This window comes from Helianthus annuus, chromosome 6 (genome assembly GCF_002127325.2).
Source record: "Helianthus annuus cultivar XRQ/B chromosome 6, HanXRQr2.0-SUNRISE, whole genome shotgun sequence".
Classification (NCBI taxonomy): domain Eukaryota; kingdom Viridiplantae; phylum Streptophyta; class Magnoliopsida; order Asterales; family Asteraceae; genus Helianthus; species Helianthus annuus.
Window position 1 is genome coordinate 129,749,160 of NC_035438.2, and position 18,171 is coordinate 129,767,330.

Sequence of the window (18,171 nt, forward strand, 5' to 3'; positions counted from 1 at the left end):
TCTCATTTCGCTCCAGATAGTAACTTTTGATTTCGCTCCAAAACTAAAACTGTGATTTCGCTCTAAAATTCACTCTAAGTGTAAAGACATGGTTTGAGGGTTAAGTCCGTTTCGTTCGTGATATCGTGTTGGGAATTCAGTCTGTGTAGAAAGTTTTTCAGTAAAAGTAATCTGTTTTTCAAAAAGTTAAAAATTTTCAGAATTTGTCACTTAAAATGGAAAATCAAAATTTTTACAACCTTTTGCGGGTAGCAGCATGACGGCAACACAAAGTCCGGCAAGCATTGTTCAAAATGTCAACATGGAGAACGAGCTAGGAATAATGCAGAAACCACCAAAGCTTATGAACTTGGATGAGTATGTCGGATGGTTGGGTCGTTTCAAGAATTGGGTCCAAGCCAACCATTTTGAGTGTTGGATGAAGATAGAGAAAATATATGTTCCACCTGTTGATGGAATGGGCTTAGAGAAAGGCATTGGAAGTTTGACTGAAACCGAACAGAATGATTTTAAGGCGGAGAAGAAGATGGTCAGTATTCTTCAACAGGCCGTAAAAGAAGATATTCTTGTGCTGTTACAACATGATGACAACTCGCAATCGATGTGGCAAGCATTAAAATTGAAGTTCCAAGGCAGCGTCTCTATGATCAAAAGCAAGAAAGCCCTGATCAAGAAAGAGTTCGACATCTTTACCGGGATGAAGGGTGAAACAACGAAGCAGTTGATTGAACGTTATTGCCATCTTGTGGTAGAGATGAAAAGATTGGAGATTACAAAGACAAACGAGGAATGGATCGACAAGTTGTCCGACGCATTACCTTATGATGAATGGGGGACATACTTGATGATGTTGAAAAACAACTCGGATTTCGTGAATTTGAATCTCAGTTCATTTATCGAAAAGATAGAGGCTCATGAGTTGGAGTTGTTGAAAATAAAGAAGATGAATTCAGCAAATGTGCAGCAAGACGTATCTCTTTACTACAAAGGAAGCACTCCTGTTGCAACAAATCAAAGTCCAAAGATACAAACAGGTTTTAGTGCTGATACAAATTCAAGTGCTTCTAGAAACACTACACAATCAAACAAGCCCTCACCGTTTGTGAACTATGATCCAAACTTCAAAGCTCAAGAGCAGCCTTCACCTCAAAGCTCTACAAGTTCCAACAATCAGGCTTACGTTTCTGGGGTGCAATGCAACATCGCAGTGAATATTAAGAATGGAAATGAAATTACTGAAACAGCCGTGAAACAACACATTGCTTTACTGGCTTCCGTTTTAGAGGCGTGTGAAGGTTTAGTGGCGGGAAGGATCGGTAATCCGGATATGACAAAAGAAGATTACGACCAGATCAACCCCGAGGAGCTTGAATTGATTGATATAAAATGGTGCATGGCAAGTTTGGTTAGAAGGGCACAACATTTTATGGAGATCATAGGCAGAAACAGTCTCTCAGGTCCTGATCAGAAGCTAGGGTTCGACAAATCAAAGGTTACCTGTTTCAAGTGTAAGGAACGTGGTCATTTCAAGAGAGAATGCCCGAACCGTGAAGTGAACAATCATCAGAACCCTTTCATAAACGATTATTATAGGCAGGCGATCTATCATCGACCTAACCAACAACCTGCTGTTCAGAGGCCGCAAATCGAAAACAAACCGGAGAAGGCTCTTATCGTGAATCAAGATGATGAAAGAGTAGCTGAAGGTTTCACTTGGGATAAATACATCCCTGGAAGCGATGGGCAGGCCATGATGGCAGAAATTGTTGAAGTACCAGAGATGGTGACTGAGCCAGAAATGGTTATTGAGGATGTTTCTGTTGAGAATGTGGTTGATATTGAAGAAATCGTTGCAGAAGTTTACTATTACCAGTCAGAACAGGAGGTATTGGCAAGTTCTATGAAATCAATAATGCCTCCTAAAGTGTTTGAATCTTTTGCAGGTTATCTCGAAGAACCGACAACTGGATCGTGTCCAAGATACGAAGAAAAGAAAGAAGTTGTCGAGGAAATGATAGACGTGACAAAAGAGTTGACTGGAGAGACATTGAAAGATATCGCTGACAAAGCTCTCATGGGAAAGCTAAAAGAGGTAGACACAGAACTCGAGAAGTTAGAGTCTGTCAGTACCGTGTCAGTCAAACAGGAGTCTGATCAGAAATATGGAGTTCAGGAGGTCAAAGTGTCTGAGTCTGAGTTGAAAAATGTCGGTAAACAAGATGTGAAGATTGTTTGTGATGAACAGGTTGTTGTTGAGAAAGTTGTTTCAATCCCTGAAACACCATGCCAGAAGTGTTTACAACCGTGCATGGAGTGTCTTAAGAAAGACACTAAGTATCAAGAATTGAAACATCATGCTGATATGCTTAAATTTGACCTTGGACAAGTCAAAGAGGCTTATGATACTCTTGCTAGGTCAATTAAAATGATCCGAAAAGAGAGTGTTGAAAATGACAAAGCAACAAAATTGGCTAAAGCAACACTTTTTGATAAACAAGTTGAGGTTAGCTTTCATCTTGACATGATCGCTTCACTAAAGAAAGAGCTTGAATTAGCTAAAATTGAAAATGAGAGGATTGATAAAAAATTGATGAGTTATGTGGCTTCATCTTATGTTCTTGAACAAATTGTCCCACAACAACCACATGCTGCACCAGTCTTTAAGAGCGTTCCACCCCCAATGTGGAATCATTATACGCAAAAATATCCAGATGGGGTGGAAGGTGCTTTGAATCTCAAGTTGAGATCAATTGAGGATGATTTGCCTGAAAGCATTGATGTTACATTCTCTGCATCCGACACCGACAACGAATCACATGTCATCAAAACCGTTCTCGATCAGGTGTTAGATGAAGAGAGTGATAACTCTGAGAAGTCTCAATCTGAGAAAGCTGTTAGTGAGTCTGAAGATGAGGGTAATTTCTTGGATCGGTTCATACCGAAATCGGATAAGAGTGCGAATGATGATCCGATTATGGTGGTATACACTATGATTGGAACAGAAAAACTTTACTCCGATTTCGAGTATCCTCTTCAGAACGTGAAGATTAAGAATGTTGAGAAAGTTTTCAAGTTGGTTGAAATGAACATTGATGAGGTTAATAACAAAGAATTCTTTTCAAAACCTAAAAAATCTTTTGTTACATCACGTCCTACCAGCTCGGGAAAGAAAGAGTGGGAAGGTAAGGGTAATAACAAGAAAAACAATTTTAAAAACAAAGGGATCGGTTTCGAGAAGAAGACGGCTAAGCAGGTGGTTAAGCCAAAAGAGAAAATGAATGATATCTTTGTTGCTGGACCGAGTGTAGATGATGAAAAGGACTACATCTTTAGTCAAAAAGCCGTGGATGATTTCAATACAGCGAAAAAGTTGAAAGAGGAGACAGTCAAATCAACTTTTGTTAAATATCACAAAAGAGTCTGTTATCGCTGTAATGAAATCGGGCATATGGCAAAACAATGCAAGAAAGTGTTTGAAAAAATTGTTAAAAAACAAATTGTTCAAAAACCAACTGTTCAAAAACCTCGACAAAAATCACCGATTGATACAAAAGGTAAAAAACCAATGGTTTCTCCGATTCACATTCTAAAAAGGGGAGAATCTTTGAAGTCCGAGGATAAGCCAAAATCGACCTTCGAGATTGGTGAATCTTCTAAGTCTCACAAGACTTCAAAAATTTATCCTAAAACAAAAATGTTTGAAAACCAATCATGGGTTGCGAAGTCGAAACCATCTGTCGAGTTTGAAACTGAACTTGATAAATTTCTTGCTGAGTTTCCCCCGATTAACAACAAAGTAAAACCAGTTGTGAAAAATGATGTTCCTAATGTCATATTTAACTTTCCTAAAACAGATGAGAAGTGTGAGATAGTGTTTGGTACTATTTCTAAGGTTAAGAAATCATGGGCATCATTGTTTGAATAAGTTGATTTGATGTTTGCAGGGGCTGCCCAGGTCTATTCTTTCGAAGTGGATCATGGACAGTGGTGCATCAAGACACATGACAGGGACGCTAGCTCTTCTTTACGACGTCAAATCGATAAATGGAAGTTATGTGGGCTTCGCTGGAAATCAAGGCGACAGAATTGTTGGACAGGGAACATTGACGAATGGTGTCATCTCGTTCGAGAAAGTGAACTATATCGTAGAGTTGGAAAACAATTTACTTAGCATTTCGCAAATATGTGATAAATCTTTCAGTGTACATTTCACAAAGAACGAGTGTGTGATTTTAAAACCGGGGTTTAAAATCCCTGATGAGATGGTGTTGTTGCGCGCTCCACGGGAGAACGACCTTTATATTCTTGATATGAGCGTTGCAACACCAACAACTCATCAAAAACAATGTGTTGTGTCAAAATCAAAAGCAACGGAAAAAGAAACAATTATGTGGCATCGAAAGATGGGCCGCATTCATGTTCGTAAAATGAATTTTCTTGTACACAATGATTTGGTAGAAGGTGTAAACTTAAAGAATTTTCACTTGTCTGATGATTGTGTAGCTTGTAAAAAGGGGAAGCAGACTCGGAAGTCACACCCACCGAAGATACTTAATTCGATCAAGTTACCTCTTGAGACATTACACATGGATCTCTTCGGACCTGTCAATGTAAAGAGCATTAGTGGAGACTTGTACTGCTTGGTGGTGACTGATGACTTTACAAGATTCTCGTGGGTCGTGTGCTTAGAAAGAAAAGATCAAACTTTTGAGTCGTTGATGGTGTTATTCAAGAAGATGGAAACGGTGTATAAGCTGCCAATCCGAAGAATTCGTAGTGACAACGGAATGAAATTCAAAAACAACAAAATGTACGAGTTTTGCAATGAAAAGGGAATTCTTCATGAATTCAGTGCGTCGTACACACCACAACAGAGCGGTGTTGCTGAACGAAAGAATCGGACCCTAATAGAGACAGCTCGAACAATGTTAGCCGATTCCAAACTACCGATCTTCTTCTGGAGCGAAGCAGTATCTGCAGCTTGTTATACCTTGAATCGCGTACTCACCGTCAAAAAGTACAAAAAGACATGGTTTGAGTTGCTGCACCGATATAAGCCGAATCTTGAATTTTTGGAGCCATTTGGGTCTCCGTGTACGTTTATTGATGAGAATGGAAAATTTGGTGCTAAATCAAATGAGGATTTCTTTGTAGGTTACGCAAGCCCGCTGAAACCGTGCCTGGGGAAAGTGATACAAGTTCAGCATGTGGATTGTCAGAAGCACACTCCATAACCACAACTTCCCGGACAAAGATTCATGTTCGATTATGACAAGCTCTGGGAGTCGTTTAAACTACCAGTCCAGCCGAGTGATGAGGAACTAGCACTTCTGTACCAGTACCAGCAATATATGTCACAGGAGCAAGTGCCTAGACCGCTAGTAGTTCCTCCACCCACCAAGGGTACTCACAATGATGAAGCCGGACCAAGTGGAACAGCTCACGAACCACCAGAGGAACCAGCTCCAACATTTGACAATTCTGACGACTCAGAGGAGGAATCTACTCCGAGCTTTGACGAGGAACCAAATGTTACTTCGACGGAAGCTGAGGATCAAACGGTTGATCTTGATATATCGAACTTGCAATCGGAAGTGAATGTGCCTGACACCCTCATGCCTCGAACATTGTCTTACCATCCGTCAGAGCAAATAATTGGTGACCTGCAGAGTGGTGTCAAAACCCGAGACCAAATAAACCGAGCTCTTACATGTTTTTATTCTTCTGTTGCACATTTCCAAGAAGAATTCTCATTAAAGTGTTTTATTTCGCAGATCGAGCCCAGGACTTATAAAGAGGCGTTGACTGAAGACAGTTGGGTTAATGCTATGCAAGAAGAGCTGTTACAATTTGAAAAGGTGGGTGTTCGGAGACTTGTCGATCTGCCACAGAATCAAAAGTTAATCAAAACAAAGTGGGTTTTCAAGTGCAAAAGGGATGACAGAGGAGTCGTGGTGAGGAACAAAGCACGATTAGTGGTACAAGGCTTTAGTCAGCAAGAAGGCATCGACTACGATGAAGCTTACGCGCCTGTTGCTAGACTCGAGGCAATTCGGATCTTCCTGGCTTTTGCGTCTTGGAAAGATTTTAAAGTGTACCAGCTGGACATCAAATCTGCCTTCCTTTACGGTAAAATCAAAGAAGAAGTGTATGTGGGGCAACCGCCGGGGTTCACAGATCCACTGTACAAAAACAAGGTCTATCTACTGGACAAAGCGCTCTACGGACTACACCAGGCCCCGAGAGCCTGGTATGAGACGCTTTCCCAATATCTGTTGGCCAACGGGTTCACCAGAGGGACAGTAGATAGTACGTTGTTCACAAAGGAAGTGGCAGGACATTTGTTGATAGTGCAGATTTATGTTGATGATATAACCAACGACGATCTATGAAAAGAGTTTGAGAAAGTGATGAAGAAAAAGTTTGAGATGAGTTCGATGGGGGAGATGAAGTTCTTCCTCAGGCTGCAGGTGGAGCAGATGCCCGATGGAATCTTCATTCACCAAACGAAATACGTGAAGGACGTGCTTGACAAGTTCGACATGACTGAATGCAGTCCTGCAGCAACCCCCCTTGCACAGAACCATGGGATTTGTCCAGACGAAAGTGGAGTGAAAGTGGACGAGGCACTGTACCGGTCAATCATTGGATCTCTGATGTATCTCACTACTTCCCGTCCTGACATCATGTACCCAACATGTCTCTGTGCCAGATATCAGTCGAGCCCGAAGCAGTCACACCTGACAATAGTCAAACGTATCTTACGGTATTTGAAAGGCTGCCCAAGCATCGGCTTGTGGTATCCTCGCTCGGGTGACTTCTCCCTATCTGGTTTCGTTGATTCTGACTTTGGAATCTGCAAGCGGAATGCTAAGTCCACCACTGCTGGGTGTCAATTCTTCGGAACTCGACTCGTTACCTGGCAGTGCAAGAAACAAACCGCAGTGGCGCTTTCTACGTGTGAGGCTGAATACATTTCAGCCTCCAGCTGTTGCTCACAGATCCTATGGATCCAACAGCAAATGCGCGACTTCGGTTTGCAATTCTTGGATACTCCGATTTATGTGGATAACGAAGCAGCTATAAACATCACTAAAAACCCGGTTCACCATTCAAAAACGAAACATATCGAAATCTGTCACCACTTCATCCGTGATTGTCACGAGAAGAAGTTTATCCAGATTGAGCACATACACACCGATGATCAGAAAGCTGATTTTTATACAAACCCCTTTGACAAAAAGAGATTTTACTATCTTCTAAAACTGAATGGGTTAAAAAATCTGAGTTCTGGCAGGGTAGTAGAATGTGAAGCCGAGGAGGGCGGTGATCTGACGTGAACCATGTCGTGTTGTCAAATTTCTGTACAGTTTGTTTTTCTGCTTTTCGATAAAAACGAAAACACAAAAATATGTTTTTCTTTTTAGGGGGAGAAATTCGCAGAAAAATACAAAAACATGATAAAATACAAAAATCCAAAAACATTAGAAAACTTGAAAAAGAGTTTGTGTAAAGTAGGGGAAATGTTAGTACATCAGCTAGGCAGACACAATACGCTAAAGAAATGTAACGTTTAAAATGCAATTAAGCAGTCTCGCTAAAGATATGCCGATAGGTTTTTGCAAAATCAGTAGATCAGTTTGGGATATAAACCTAAAATTTACTTGCGTTTACGTGGGGAACACCTCCAGGATATATGGGTAACCCCCGAAATCTCGTTTGAAAGGACCCTTATTCTGAGATACTAGGTCTTTATGCTTAGTGATATCTGGGATATTATCCCGGGACTTCTGCTGTATGGAAATACTGACCTAGTCCCCGGATAATACTTTACGCATATGCTTTACTTATAAAGCCTCCCTTCAGCACAAAAAATGATTAAACATTGCAAAATGATAATCATGTGTTGTTGTAAAGAAGATCCCCAAAGGGGACCCACCGATAAGTCGAAGCCGTCATCTCTCTGCGTATACGGAAGTATCGACCTGAGCTCTCACGACCCTCGCAATTCATCCCATTACAGATATCATCTAGGTATACTCACCTGTAAGACTGAATATTGGGATCTGGATACGGGAGTATATACTGAGGTGGGACACATGTAGAGGTTTAAGTCTTAAAACATTAATTCCGTATCCCGGACAGATTGAAAGTTCTGTGAAAATTTAAGAGGATCAGTATATCGGCAATCTACGCGAATTGTTTAAGGCTTGGTATGAAATAGTAGCTTAACGGTGCTTGTGTCTTGTCAAATGCTGATATGATCCCCTAACACGCTCACAAAAAGATTGTGTGTACATATTTCAGTTTATCCTGTTAAAAAATCCAAAAAGATTTTATTTGTTCATCTTATTTTCGACAACCGCCATTGGGAATCAGATGATCAAAGCCCTGTGCAGATCATGTCTGTTTAATGAGGGTTGGGTAAGCAGGAGCTACTTAAATGTGATTGATACATGTTCGATTGATGTAAAAAGTGTTTGAAGGATCAAAAAGTTCGAAAGTTCATTAATTTGAACTGTTTTCAGATCGAAAAGATAACGTACTTCATAATACGGTCAACCAAGGTCATTCACTTGGACTTGGTAGGCCAAACAGTTGACCAAGGTCATTAACTTGGACTTGGTTAACTGGGTGTGTCGGTGAACAATCAGAAAAGATTAAAATGTTAAAAGTTTGAGAATAATATTTCTGATTTCGCTCCTAAACACACTAAAAGCTGATTTCGCTCCTAATTACCCTTAAAACTGATTTCGCTCATAGCTGCTTTCAAAGCTGATTCCGCTCGTAGCTTTATTGTTGATTCCGCTCGAGAGTAACATAGACCATTTAGAGCGGAATCAGACCACCTATAAAAGGTCTCTTGATTCCGCTCCTACCTCACTTTTCCTATTCCGCTCCTAAGTGTTTCTCTCCGGCGATCTTGAGCGAAACCCCAAATCATTGTTCTTCTAAACGAATTGTTGCTCGATTTTTATCAGATCTTGTGTTTTTTAGTTGGCAATCACAACTACTAACATGGGCAAGGTAATTTGAGTTCTGATTTGACCTAGATTCATGTGATTCATGTCTGTCGACATCTGTGATGAACAAAATCTAGATTTAGGGTTTATAACTGATGAATCAGTTCACTAAAACACATCTCTGTTGTCGGTTTAGTGTGTAAATCATAAATTTGTGTGTTGATTGTTCCAGATCTGAGTAGATTTCATATTGTCGATGAACTGTGATTAAAATCTTAGATCTAGACTATTTTAGTGGGTAAAAATGAAATCAAAACAAACCCTTTGGTCGGAATTAACAGATTAACGATTTAACATAGCCAATTTCATGATATGATCAATTTTGAGAGTCTATGTTTGATTCCGCTTGAAGATGAGAAGGTTAGGTGATTTCGCTTCTAAGTTTAACCTGATTCCGCTCCTAACACAACTTAGTGATTTCGCTCCTGAGTGCATTTGTTGTGATTCCGCTTCTATGCATTTGTACTGATTCCGCTTCTGAGGTGTCATGTGATTTCGCCCCAAACATTCTTGGGTGATTTTGCCTGAAATGATTAGTCATTTCATGTGATTTCACTTGTGACTGTTTGTTGGTGAAATTTTTCTAAGTATTGACTCATGTTGTGTTGTTGATGATTTGCAGGGTTCAAGTGTAATTTTTAATCCACTTCACAACAGCTGTTGTGACTTGGATGTGAAGAAAAATACTGAATTGGCTAAGTTTAGCAGTATTCTGGAGTTCATGGGTCGAATACCAATTCAAAAGGCCTTGACTGGTCAATGTCCATTGTACAAGTCACATATCAAACGATTCTGGAAGCATTCAAAGTATGATGAGGCAAACAAAGCAATTCATTCAATTGTGAAGGTGCATAATGAAAAGAAGGAAATTGTTGTTACTTAGGCACTCATTCGTGAGGTGATGCTGAATCGCCAACAAAGTTTCCAGAATGGATGGTCAAGGGTTGTATGCTCAGGATGGGATATGTGGGTGCATTAAATGTTGGAAATTATTTGAAGTCAAAATTCCAGAAACCCTACAAGTTTATTATTCATTGTATATTAATGTCACTTAGCCATACCAAGGGAAGTTACGATACAATGCGCGATTATCAGATGAACATGGTCACTGCATTGGTGTTGAACAAGAAATATAATTTCTCGCACATTGTCTTTCATTATGGCCGAAAATATTACTACAAAGAGTCGAACTTGGACTTATCCAAGATTTGTGCAGATGCTGATCGATGATGTATATCCAGAGATTGAACGCGATTTAAAGAATGATTTGTTAGTTCAGTCACACATGAGCAAAGATTCTCTAAAGCAGCTTGCGAGATATCACCCAAACCACCCTGAACCAAAAGTAGTAGCAGAATTCTTCGGGTATATCAAAGATGTGAACTACGTTGATCCTGATCCAGTTAATCACCAAAACTGGAGAAATGAAGAAGAAATGAAGGAAGCAGCTTACATTGATGAGCTTAAGACTCTTGAGGAGTTCAAAACCACCCGAAATGACTGGTTTGTCAAAGAAACGAGGAGGAGAGGCAAAAAGGCCACCCCTAAATCACAGGAGGGTGAGGGGTCATCATCGCAGCCGAAGAAGAAATAAAAGAAAGCTGCAAAAACGTTATTGATTGATGAGCCTGAAGTAGATGAGCCGGTGGTTACTGCGGAAGAAGATCCGTATGCTGATATTGATCAAGTTATGTTGAATGTTGATGATTTAGTGTCTGAGCAAGCAGTTAATGTGGAAGCTGAGAAAGAGAAGGTTCTTGATGATGTTGAAGGTGATGATGTCAATAAAAGTACAACAATCTCTTCGAGTTCTTCAGATGAGGAAATAGATGAGAATGAACGTCTAAGAAGAATTCAAGAAGCTACAGAGAAAGAAAAGCAGTTAAGGAAAAGGAAGAGACAGGAGAAAGATGATTCTGCATACGTTCCATCTCCAGAGCACGTTTCTGAATCACAATCACCTTCAAGCGGCAAAAAGAAAGCAGGTGCAAAGAAAAGAATTGTATCTCCGAAAATCAAGAAAGTTACTACAAAGATTACAAAGCCCAAGATTGTCTTGAAGAAGAAACCAGCCAAAGAACCCAGTAAACCATCAACTCCACCACCTGAACCTACACCAATACAATCACCACCACATCAAACACCTCCCAGACAACCTTCACCACCAAAACAACCTACTCCACCCAGACAACCATCACCATTACATCTTTCTCCACTACATCTCTCACCACCACAACAACAAACCTTGCTCACATCTCAAGAAATATTTCAAACACCACCACTCACTCAAATTCAACTAACTCCTGGTTCTTCTGGCCACAAAGGTCTTCATATTCCTCCGGATAATCTTGAAGATATTGGAGATTTTGGCTTTGCAAACGATGAACAAGTTAAGAAGCTAGAAAAGAAGATGGATGAATGCTGAATGAAAACAAAGTTATTGCAGCAGAAAGCAAGAAAGTTGCTGAACGTGAAAAGATTCTTGAAATGCGCGTGAAGAAATTAGAGTCTAGTAACAAAGCATTGTTAAAGAAGATTGATACTGATCAGACTAAGATTGATTTCCTGAAGGTGCGAGTGGCTAAACTTGAAGAAGAAAAGGCTCGCAGAGATGAACAGAATAAATATTTCGAGATGAAAAACAAAGAGCTTGAGGCTGCAAAAGCATTGAAAGAGCACGATTTTTACTTGTTGAACAAAGTTGTTGAGAATATGCTTGGAACGCAATTGAACAAAAGTTCGAAGAGATTCAAGTTGAAGAGCTTAGGGCAAAACGCCAAGCTGAGATTGACGAACAGATGAAAGATAAGGGTAAGGGTGCTGAAAGCAGTGTGGCAGTTGTTGAGAGATCAATTGTTCCTTCTCTAGTCATTGAAAATCCAGTACCTATAGCTTCAGTATCAACAATCTTCGAAGAACCTGTAACTCTAGAAGATCTTGCTGCTGATGACGATGAGGAAGATGATGAGGAGGATGACGATGAAGAGGGTGATGAAGAAGAGGGTGATGACGAGGAAGATGACGATGATGAGAAAGTCTTTTCGGCTAGCAGTCATAGTTCTGATAATGACGATGACGACGCTCAAGGTGGTATGGGAATTAAAGTAACTGAAGCTTCCAATGAAAGAACTGTTGATGATTTTCTGAATGATTCTGTGATTGAAGAGTCAGGGGGAGCTGAAGGAAAGGGGGAGTCTGGTGATGCTCAAAATGTTGAACATATTGAAAAGTTAGTTTTGAGATTGGATACTACTAGGGAAGAAGGTGAACACTTTCATACGTATACATTGGAAAAGATTAAAGAAATGACACGTATGGTGGATCCTGATTTCAAATTTGATTTTGAGGAAGAATTAAATGCATTCGACATCAACCACCAACCAGAATACGAGTATAAGTATGTAGAGGATGCTGACATGTACGACAGGGTTGAGGTTGAAGATTGCACAGATGATGAGAGTGTAAGTGAAGATACTTCTCAGTATCCTACGCTGATGGAGTTCTTTACTGAAGAGAATAGAGATGAGTTAAGAAGGAAGGTAGCTGAAATCTTAAAAGACAAAAATTTCGATGGTACTTCGAAGGATATGCAAAAAGAAGAACGGCAGAAGCGGTTTAAAGACAGTCACGAGAGAAAATTCAAAAGGCCGTTGAAGTTTTATCAGAGGGATCGAAGCATTTCACTTGGTGACATCATTAGCTGGGGTTTCCTGCCTCATGTTAATGCCTATGCGATCAGAAGGGAGTTTGGAGTGCAGTACTTTGAACGTCTATATGATATAATGTCATTACCATGGTGGGATGTTGAGGAGCTGTCGAAAGTAAGAACTTTAGGGTATCCAGTACGCAAGAATGATGTTGCAATGTGGGGGTACATAAAGTTTGAATCGTTGAAGGATTTTAGACACTGGAAGCCGCATTACCCAAAGAGAGTGCAGAGGGTAGATCCGGTAACAGGGGTTGAAGAAACTATCCTTAATGTTAAAAAGCCGAAGACGATGAAAAATATACCAGTGCCAAAGATGGAGCAGGATTTCTATAAAGGCTTTTTGGGCTGGGTATACAGTTGCATCTCGACTGAGGCTATCATTACTTATCGAGCAGGAAGTGAAATAAGAGTTATACATGTTTATGACCCGATGTGGTTAGTCAATTGTTCGGCCAAGGATATTGAATGTCTATTCATCAACAAGATCCATTTTCAGTCTGAAGATCGTGAGCAAGCTATGCAGTTCCAACAAGTTGTATCTATTTGTTTTCAGAAAGGCATTAATTCTGAAAATAAATGGAACTCTAAATGGTGGAAGCTTGAAGAAAAGGAAAGAAAGAAAGCTGAGCGTGAACACAAGAAGCTGGAGGCAAACAGAGGTAAATGGATGAAACAACAGGCCGAAGAGGATAAGAGAAAGAAGAAAGATAATGACAGGCTGAGGAACTTGCTTAGGAAGAAGCCAAAGCCTAGAGAAGAAACGTTCAAGTCACTCTGAAGACCCGAAGACAAGACTAAAGACTCCGGCTGTATCCAAGGGGGAGTTTGTTGGTGCACGAATGTCTAAAGCCTACGTCTTAGTCTTAGTCAAGCGTGTATAGGGTCTAGGGGTCATATATGCTAATTATGTATAGTATAGGGGGCTGTTTGAAAGTTTTGTGGTTTAATGTCTTGATTCTGCTCCTAATGACATTATGTCATTTGGAGCAAAATCACTTGTTTCTGATTTCGCCCGAAATGACACAATGTCATTTGGAGCGAAATCAGACACCTATATATAGTGGTTTGTGTTTTCTCATTTGTATCTGAATATCGACCGTGTAGCCGAACTGCTGCCGAATTTTTCTGAGGAATATAAATGAGAAAACGTGTTTAAAGTAATCTTCATTCTGTTTCTACTCCATTCTACTTTGATTCAAGCTGTTTGTGTATTTCCGCTGCATAAACAGTGGTGTTTAGCTCAGATTGACTCAATTGATCGTCAATAACGATCCTACAGTGACACCTCGTTGAAACATTCTCACTTATACTAGCTTGATAGTGGCTGCCTTAACTTTCGGGATGAAAGTTCTTAAAACTTGGGGATAATGTGACACTCTAGGTTTTCCCGAGCAACTATCTTGTATTGGCATTGTGTGTACATATATTATTAAATGAAAGTTGTGTTTTATCTTGATGTGCTACGTGATTCTTGTATTAAGTTATGTGTATGAAGTATAAATATATATATGTGTATTAGTGAGTCGAGACCACTAGGACACGACCCGAGACCGTCCAGTCTCGAGGACCCATAACAGTTGGGCCATTTGGGTCGCACCTCCTTGAGTCCACTCGGAACCCATTAGGGTGCACCGACTTAGAGCGAGTATAAAACCCCCACATAAGCCAACATCTCCCCATTTTGGACACCCCATCATTAGCTCAAATCCCCAAATATTCCCTCACACTCACTCCCACATTCTCCTTCATTCTCTCTCACTAAAACCCTAACAATCAAGCTCACCTCCTCCCCTTCTCTCGGACTCAACCGGCAGCATCAAGACCCTCGGATCAGCTTGTGATCATCACTTGGGGACTTCCTTCATCATTTCACAAACACACTCAAAAGGGTTCGGTTAGTATCCCATCTCGTTTGTTTAGTGATAAAATGCATTATGACTATTGTTTGTATATGCTAAAGGTGTTTATTTGATTAGTGGTGCACATGTTATGCATACCTCTATATGAATAGGAGGGTTGAAGTGATCTAACAGTTGTAATAATAGCTTGATAGTAGGATGAGTATTAAATGATACAAAAATGGATGAATGTTGATGAATAATCTTATGCAAGCATGCTGTTGAAATTGATTGAGTATGCTAGATTTAGGAGCCGATGATGATATTGTCGTGTGTTCATGCTAGGATAGATTTGTTTGAATAAGCATGTTGTTATGATAAAACCCTAAGTGATGAACCATATGATCAGGTGATGAATAGATGATGAATGTGCTTTGAATATTTGAAATGTTGTGTTTTGATCTGTTTAATTTAGAATTTAGACAAGAAAACATGTTTGTGTGATTTAATTGGATAGGACACCAAATCATGAAAATGAAATTCTATTGGATAGTACAATGCTGGTAGATGTTCTAGAATCAGCAGGTATGCGAGTCGAGACCCCCGGTTTCGACTGAGACCATCAAGCTACAACTCGAGACCGCAATGATTGCGACTCGAGACCATCTAGTGATAACTCGAGACTAAACTCGAGACCTCTGAGATCTCGACTCCTGCCTGCACCACTCGAGACCAGCCACTCGCAACTCAAGACCTCTTGGTTGCGACTCGAGACTGCGTATTCTCGAGTCGAGACCACCTGGTCTCGACTGGGCTGCTTACCTCCGTTATTGGGCCAAAGTGTGTGGACTGTTCATGCTTGTTACTGGTTAACCTGGGCTTTGTGATACATGCTGCTGATTAACTGTTAGTGTGATAGGATAGGCCCAATAACACTTATGATTTGTATGTTATGTGTTAACTGTTACTGCTTAATCTAGAATCAGCCCAACATTAGGAATGCTAGTATAGTATGCATTTTATGTGTTAGAAACGTGTAAGATATACATGACTTGTTTGTATCCGAGCTTGACCCAAACTGGTAACCATGTTAGGACGTGGTGACCAACGTGCTTGACCAAGTAAACTAATCTGCCGAGCAACCCAAGGTGAGTTCACAACTCTTAAAGCATGTGTTCCCGGTGGTTGGGAAACGGAACGAAACACTTTCCTTGGTTTGGGATTGCTTACTATCTCCTTGTGTGGGATACGGATAACAACGCTATCCCCTTGTGAGGGATACAAACTACTTTTCTCCCCTTGCGAGGGACCCTTAGTTAATTACTATTTATACGGGATGCAACAAGCAAAACTAAACGAAACTCTATCACTCAAGTCCTTACTACTTAATACCGATTAGTCGTCGGGGCCTGGCGAACGGGTTATTAGTTGATAGCGCTATTTAGGTCTTACCAACCTCACACCGTGCCCGTGTATGGGATCGGGAGTGAACTAATAGCCTCTGGCAACCGTCAATGATGATAGAACATTGACAAATGGGGCACTCTACGGAAACGTACGGTCGCATAGTATTCGATATTGTAAAACCAGTTTAGTAGCTTACTTAAGGGGTAGCTCCCCTTGGCATGGTATAAATGAGTAAATTAACTGTTGAAACAAGTTTTTGGGATTAAAAACTGGACAAACTCGTGAACTCGCCAACATTATGTTGATACCCTACTGCATGCTTTGCAGGTACCCAGTGAATCAGGAGCTTGCAGCTTGGGGATGTGTAGTGGTCGTCTTAACCCGTGTGTTGGGTTCTATAATAAACTTAAACTATGAACCTTGTTTGCATTGTTTTGCCTATGCTTCCGCTACTTATCTAAACTACTATTTGAACTTAAAACTTTTGAACTTTGATTATGATATTTGCTAACCCTGTGGTTGGTGAATATTACTTATGATATTAATTAAATTGCTCAGTATAATTGGTGGCTGGATCCTGGTCAGTCACACGCCTCGCGGTAGTACTCCGCATGTGGTTTTGAGGGTGTGACATTAACAGTAGGTGGCAAGTTTGGTGTCAAAAATTGAGTTTAAATATGATTTATGCCAAAAATGCCATTAAGTTAATAACAAGCTTTCGTTTTACGATATTGTGCATAACTCTCATTTTAGACTAGAAATGGATTTCAAATTTTTAGGACATACTTATAATTCAGTAACAAAGGTTTTTGTCCTCTCACATTTTCAAAAATTTCGTTTTAATGATAAAATGGCATAATGGTCCATTTTAAGCATTTAACGGAAACATGCATATGAATCAGATTTTTATGAAACCATATAGTATAACCTCAGAGGGTTGTACTTGTGACATCTGTGCTTGTAATCATTGTAAACAATTCAGTTATCAATGAAATAAAGTTATTTGATCCCAATGTTTGTTTATTTGTGTTTGATGTTTTTCATGTTTTGACTTTTATTCGATTTCAAACTCTATATCGCTTTCTAGAGAATTATGCGCAAACTGGTGCGAAAACATAATCAGTTATATGCAACAAATACTCCGGAACATCAATTTATGCTTAACATACCTTAAATAACCTTTACATAACTTAGAAATAAGTTTTGAAGGCTTTGGTATGGCAAAATCAAGTCAATTCGCTTACAGGGACTAAAATTGACAAACTGCGAAAGTATGCCGATTTGAACTGTAACGAACATTCCGGAACATGCCCATAAGTTAAACACACCCTAAATATCCTTTACATAGCTTAGAAATAGGCTTTGAGGGGTTCGGTGTGCTAAAATAAACTTTTGGGTCATTCAGGGACTAAAAGCGTCAAAAAGTGCATAAGTTTGCATTTTCGCGCATAACTTACGTTCTGAATACCTCCGGACATCCAAAAATTTATGCAAGCATTAAAATATTTTATTTTAGTGTTTGGCATGAGAAAAATCCATTCGTCACGCAATTTGGATCATCTTTCGCGCTTATGCGCATTCCGTCATAATTTAGCGAACAACGCAACCATACGACCAAACAAACCGACATCCGAGATATTTTTGAGCATGTTTTGAGTTCCCTACACTTTAACTTCATTTTAGAGCCTTGAAATGAGGTTAACGGGGCTTAAACGTGCCAAAAATGGGCCAAAATACATGTTTCTGAAGTGCAGGGACTAAAATGCAATTTCTGAATACTTAGCCATGTGGCCCGCGTGAGCCCATGTACATATCTGAAGCGGGCCGCCTGAGATGCCCAGTAACAGAAAAACCATTTTTCAAAACAGCAGCTTGTATTCGTTGAACTTGGACATGTTTTTGATCAATCTAGGGGCTGATTTTGATGGTTTTTAGTCACCCCTTGTATTGTAAAACAATGGGCACAAGTGGAGGGCCAAGATTGAAGCTCGATTATCGAGAAACGATCCTAACGGTTGTGCCTTTCCTATAAATACCCAACCCATTTGCCCATCTTCCTCACATTTGATCTGAGTTTTCTCTAAGTGGTTGTGTTTGTGCACTTCCTACCTGAGATTACTTGGAATCAAACCTTGCGGGGACCTTCTGTAAGTATTCTTTCGCGTTTTTCGTTCGTTTTAGCGTTTAAGTCAAA

The 18,171-nt window shown here is 40.0% G+C and overlaps 2 protein-coding genes across 2 annotated transcripts; both read left to right on the forward strand.

The window, feature by feature from the left end:
- The first annotated feature begins 256 nt into the window (after positions 1–256).
- LOC110876710 lies at positions 257–9,906 on the forward strand. Its single transcript, XM_022124870.1, has 9 exons — positions 257–1,316; positions 1,440–1,492; positions 1,598–2,245; positions 2,843–2,915; positions 3,003–3,072; positions 3,160–3,418; positions 3,945–4,202; positions 5,775–5,858; positions 9,646–9,906. The coding sequence occupies exons 1-9, from the start codon at positions 257–259 to the stop codon at positions 9,904–9,906; spliced, it is 2,766 nt and encodes a 921-aa protein (XP_021980562.1).
- A 276-nt stretch (positions 9,907–10,182) lies between these two features.
- LOC110876711 (fibrous sheath CABYR-binding protein-like) lies at positions 10,183–11,448 on the forward strand. The gene is made up of 2 exons (XM_022124871.1): positions 10,183–10,582; positions 10,661–11,448. The coding sequence occupies exons 1-2, from the start codon at positions 10,183–10,185 to the stop codon at positions 11,446–11,448; spliced, it is 1,188 nt and encodes a 395-aa protein (XP_021980563.1).
- The last annotated feature ends 6,723 nt before the right edge of the window (positions 11,449–18,171 follow it).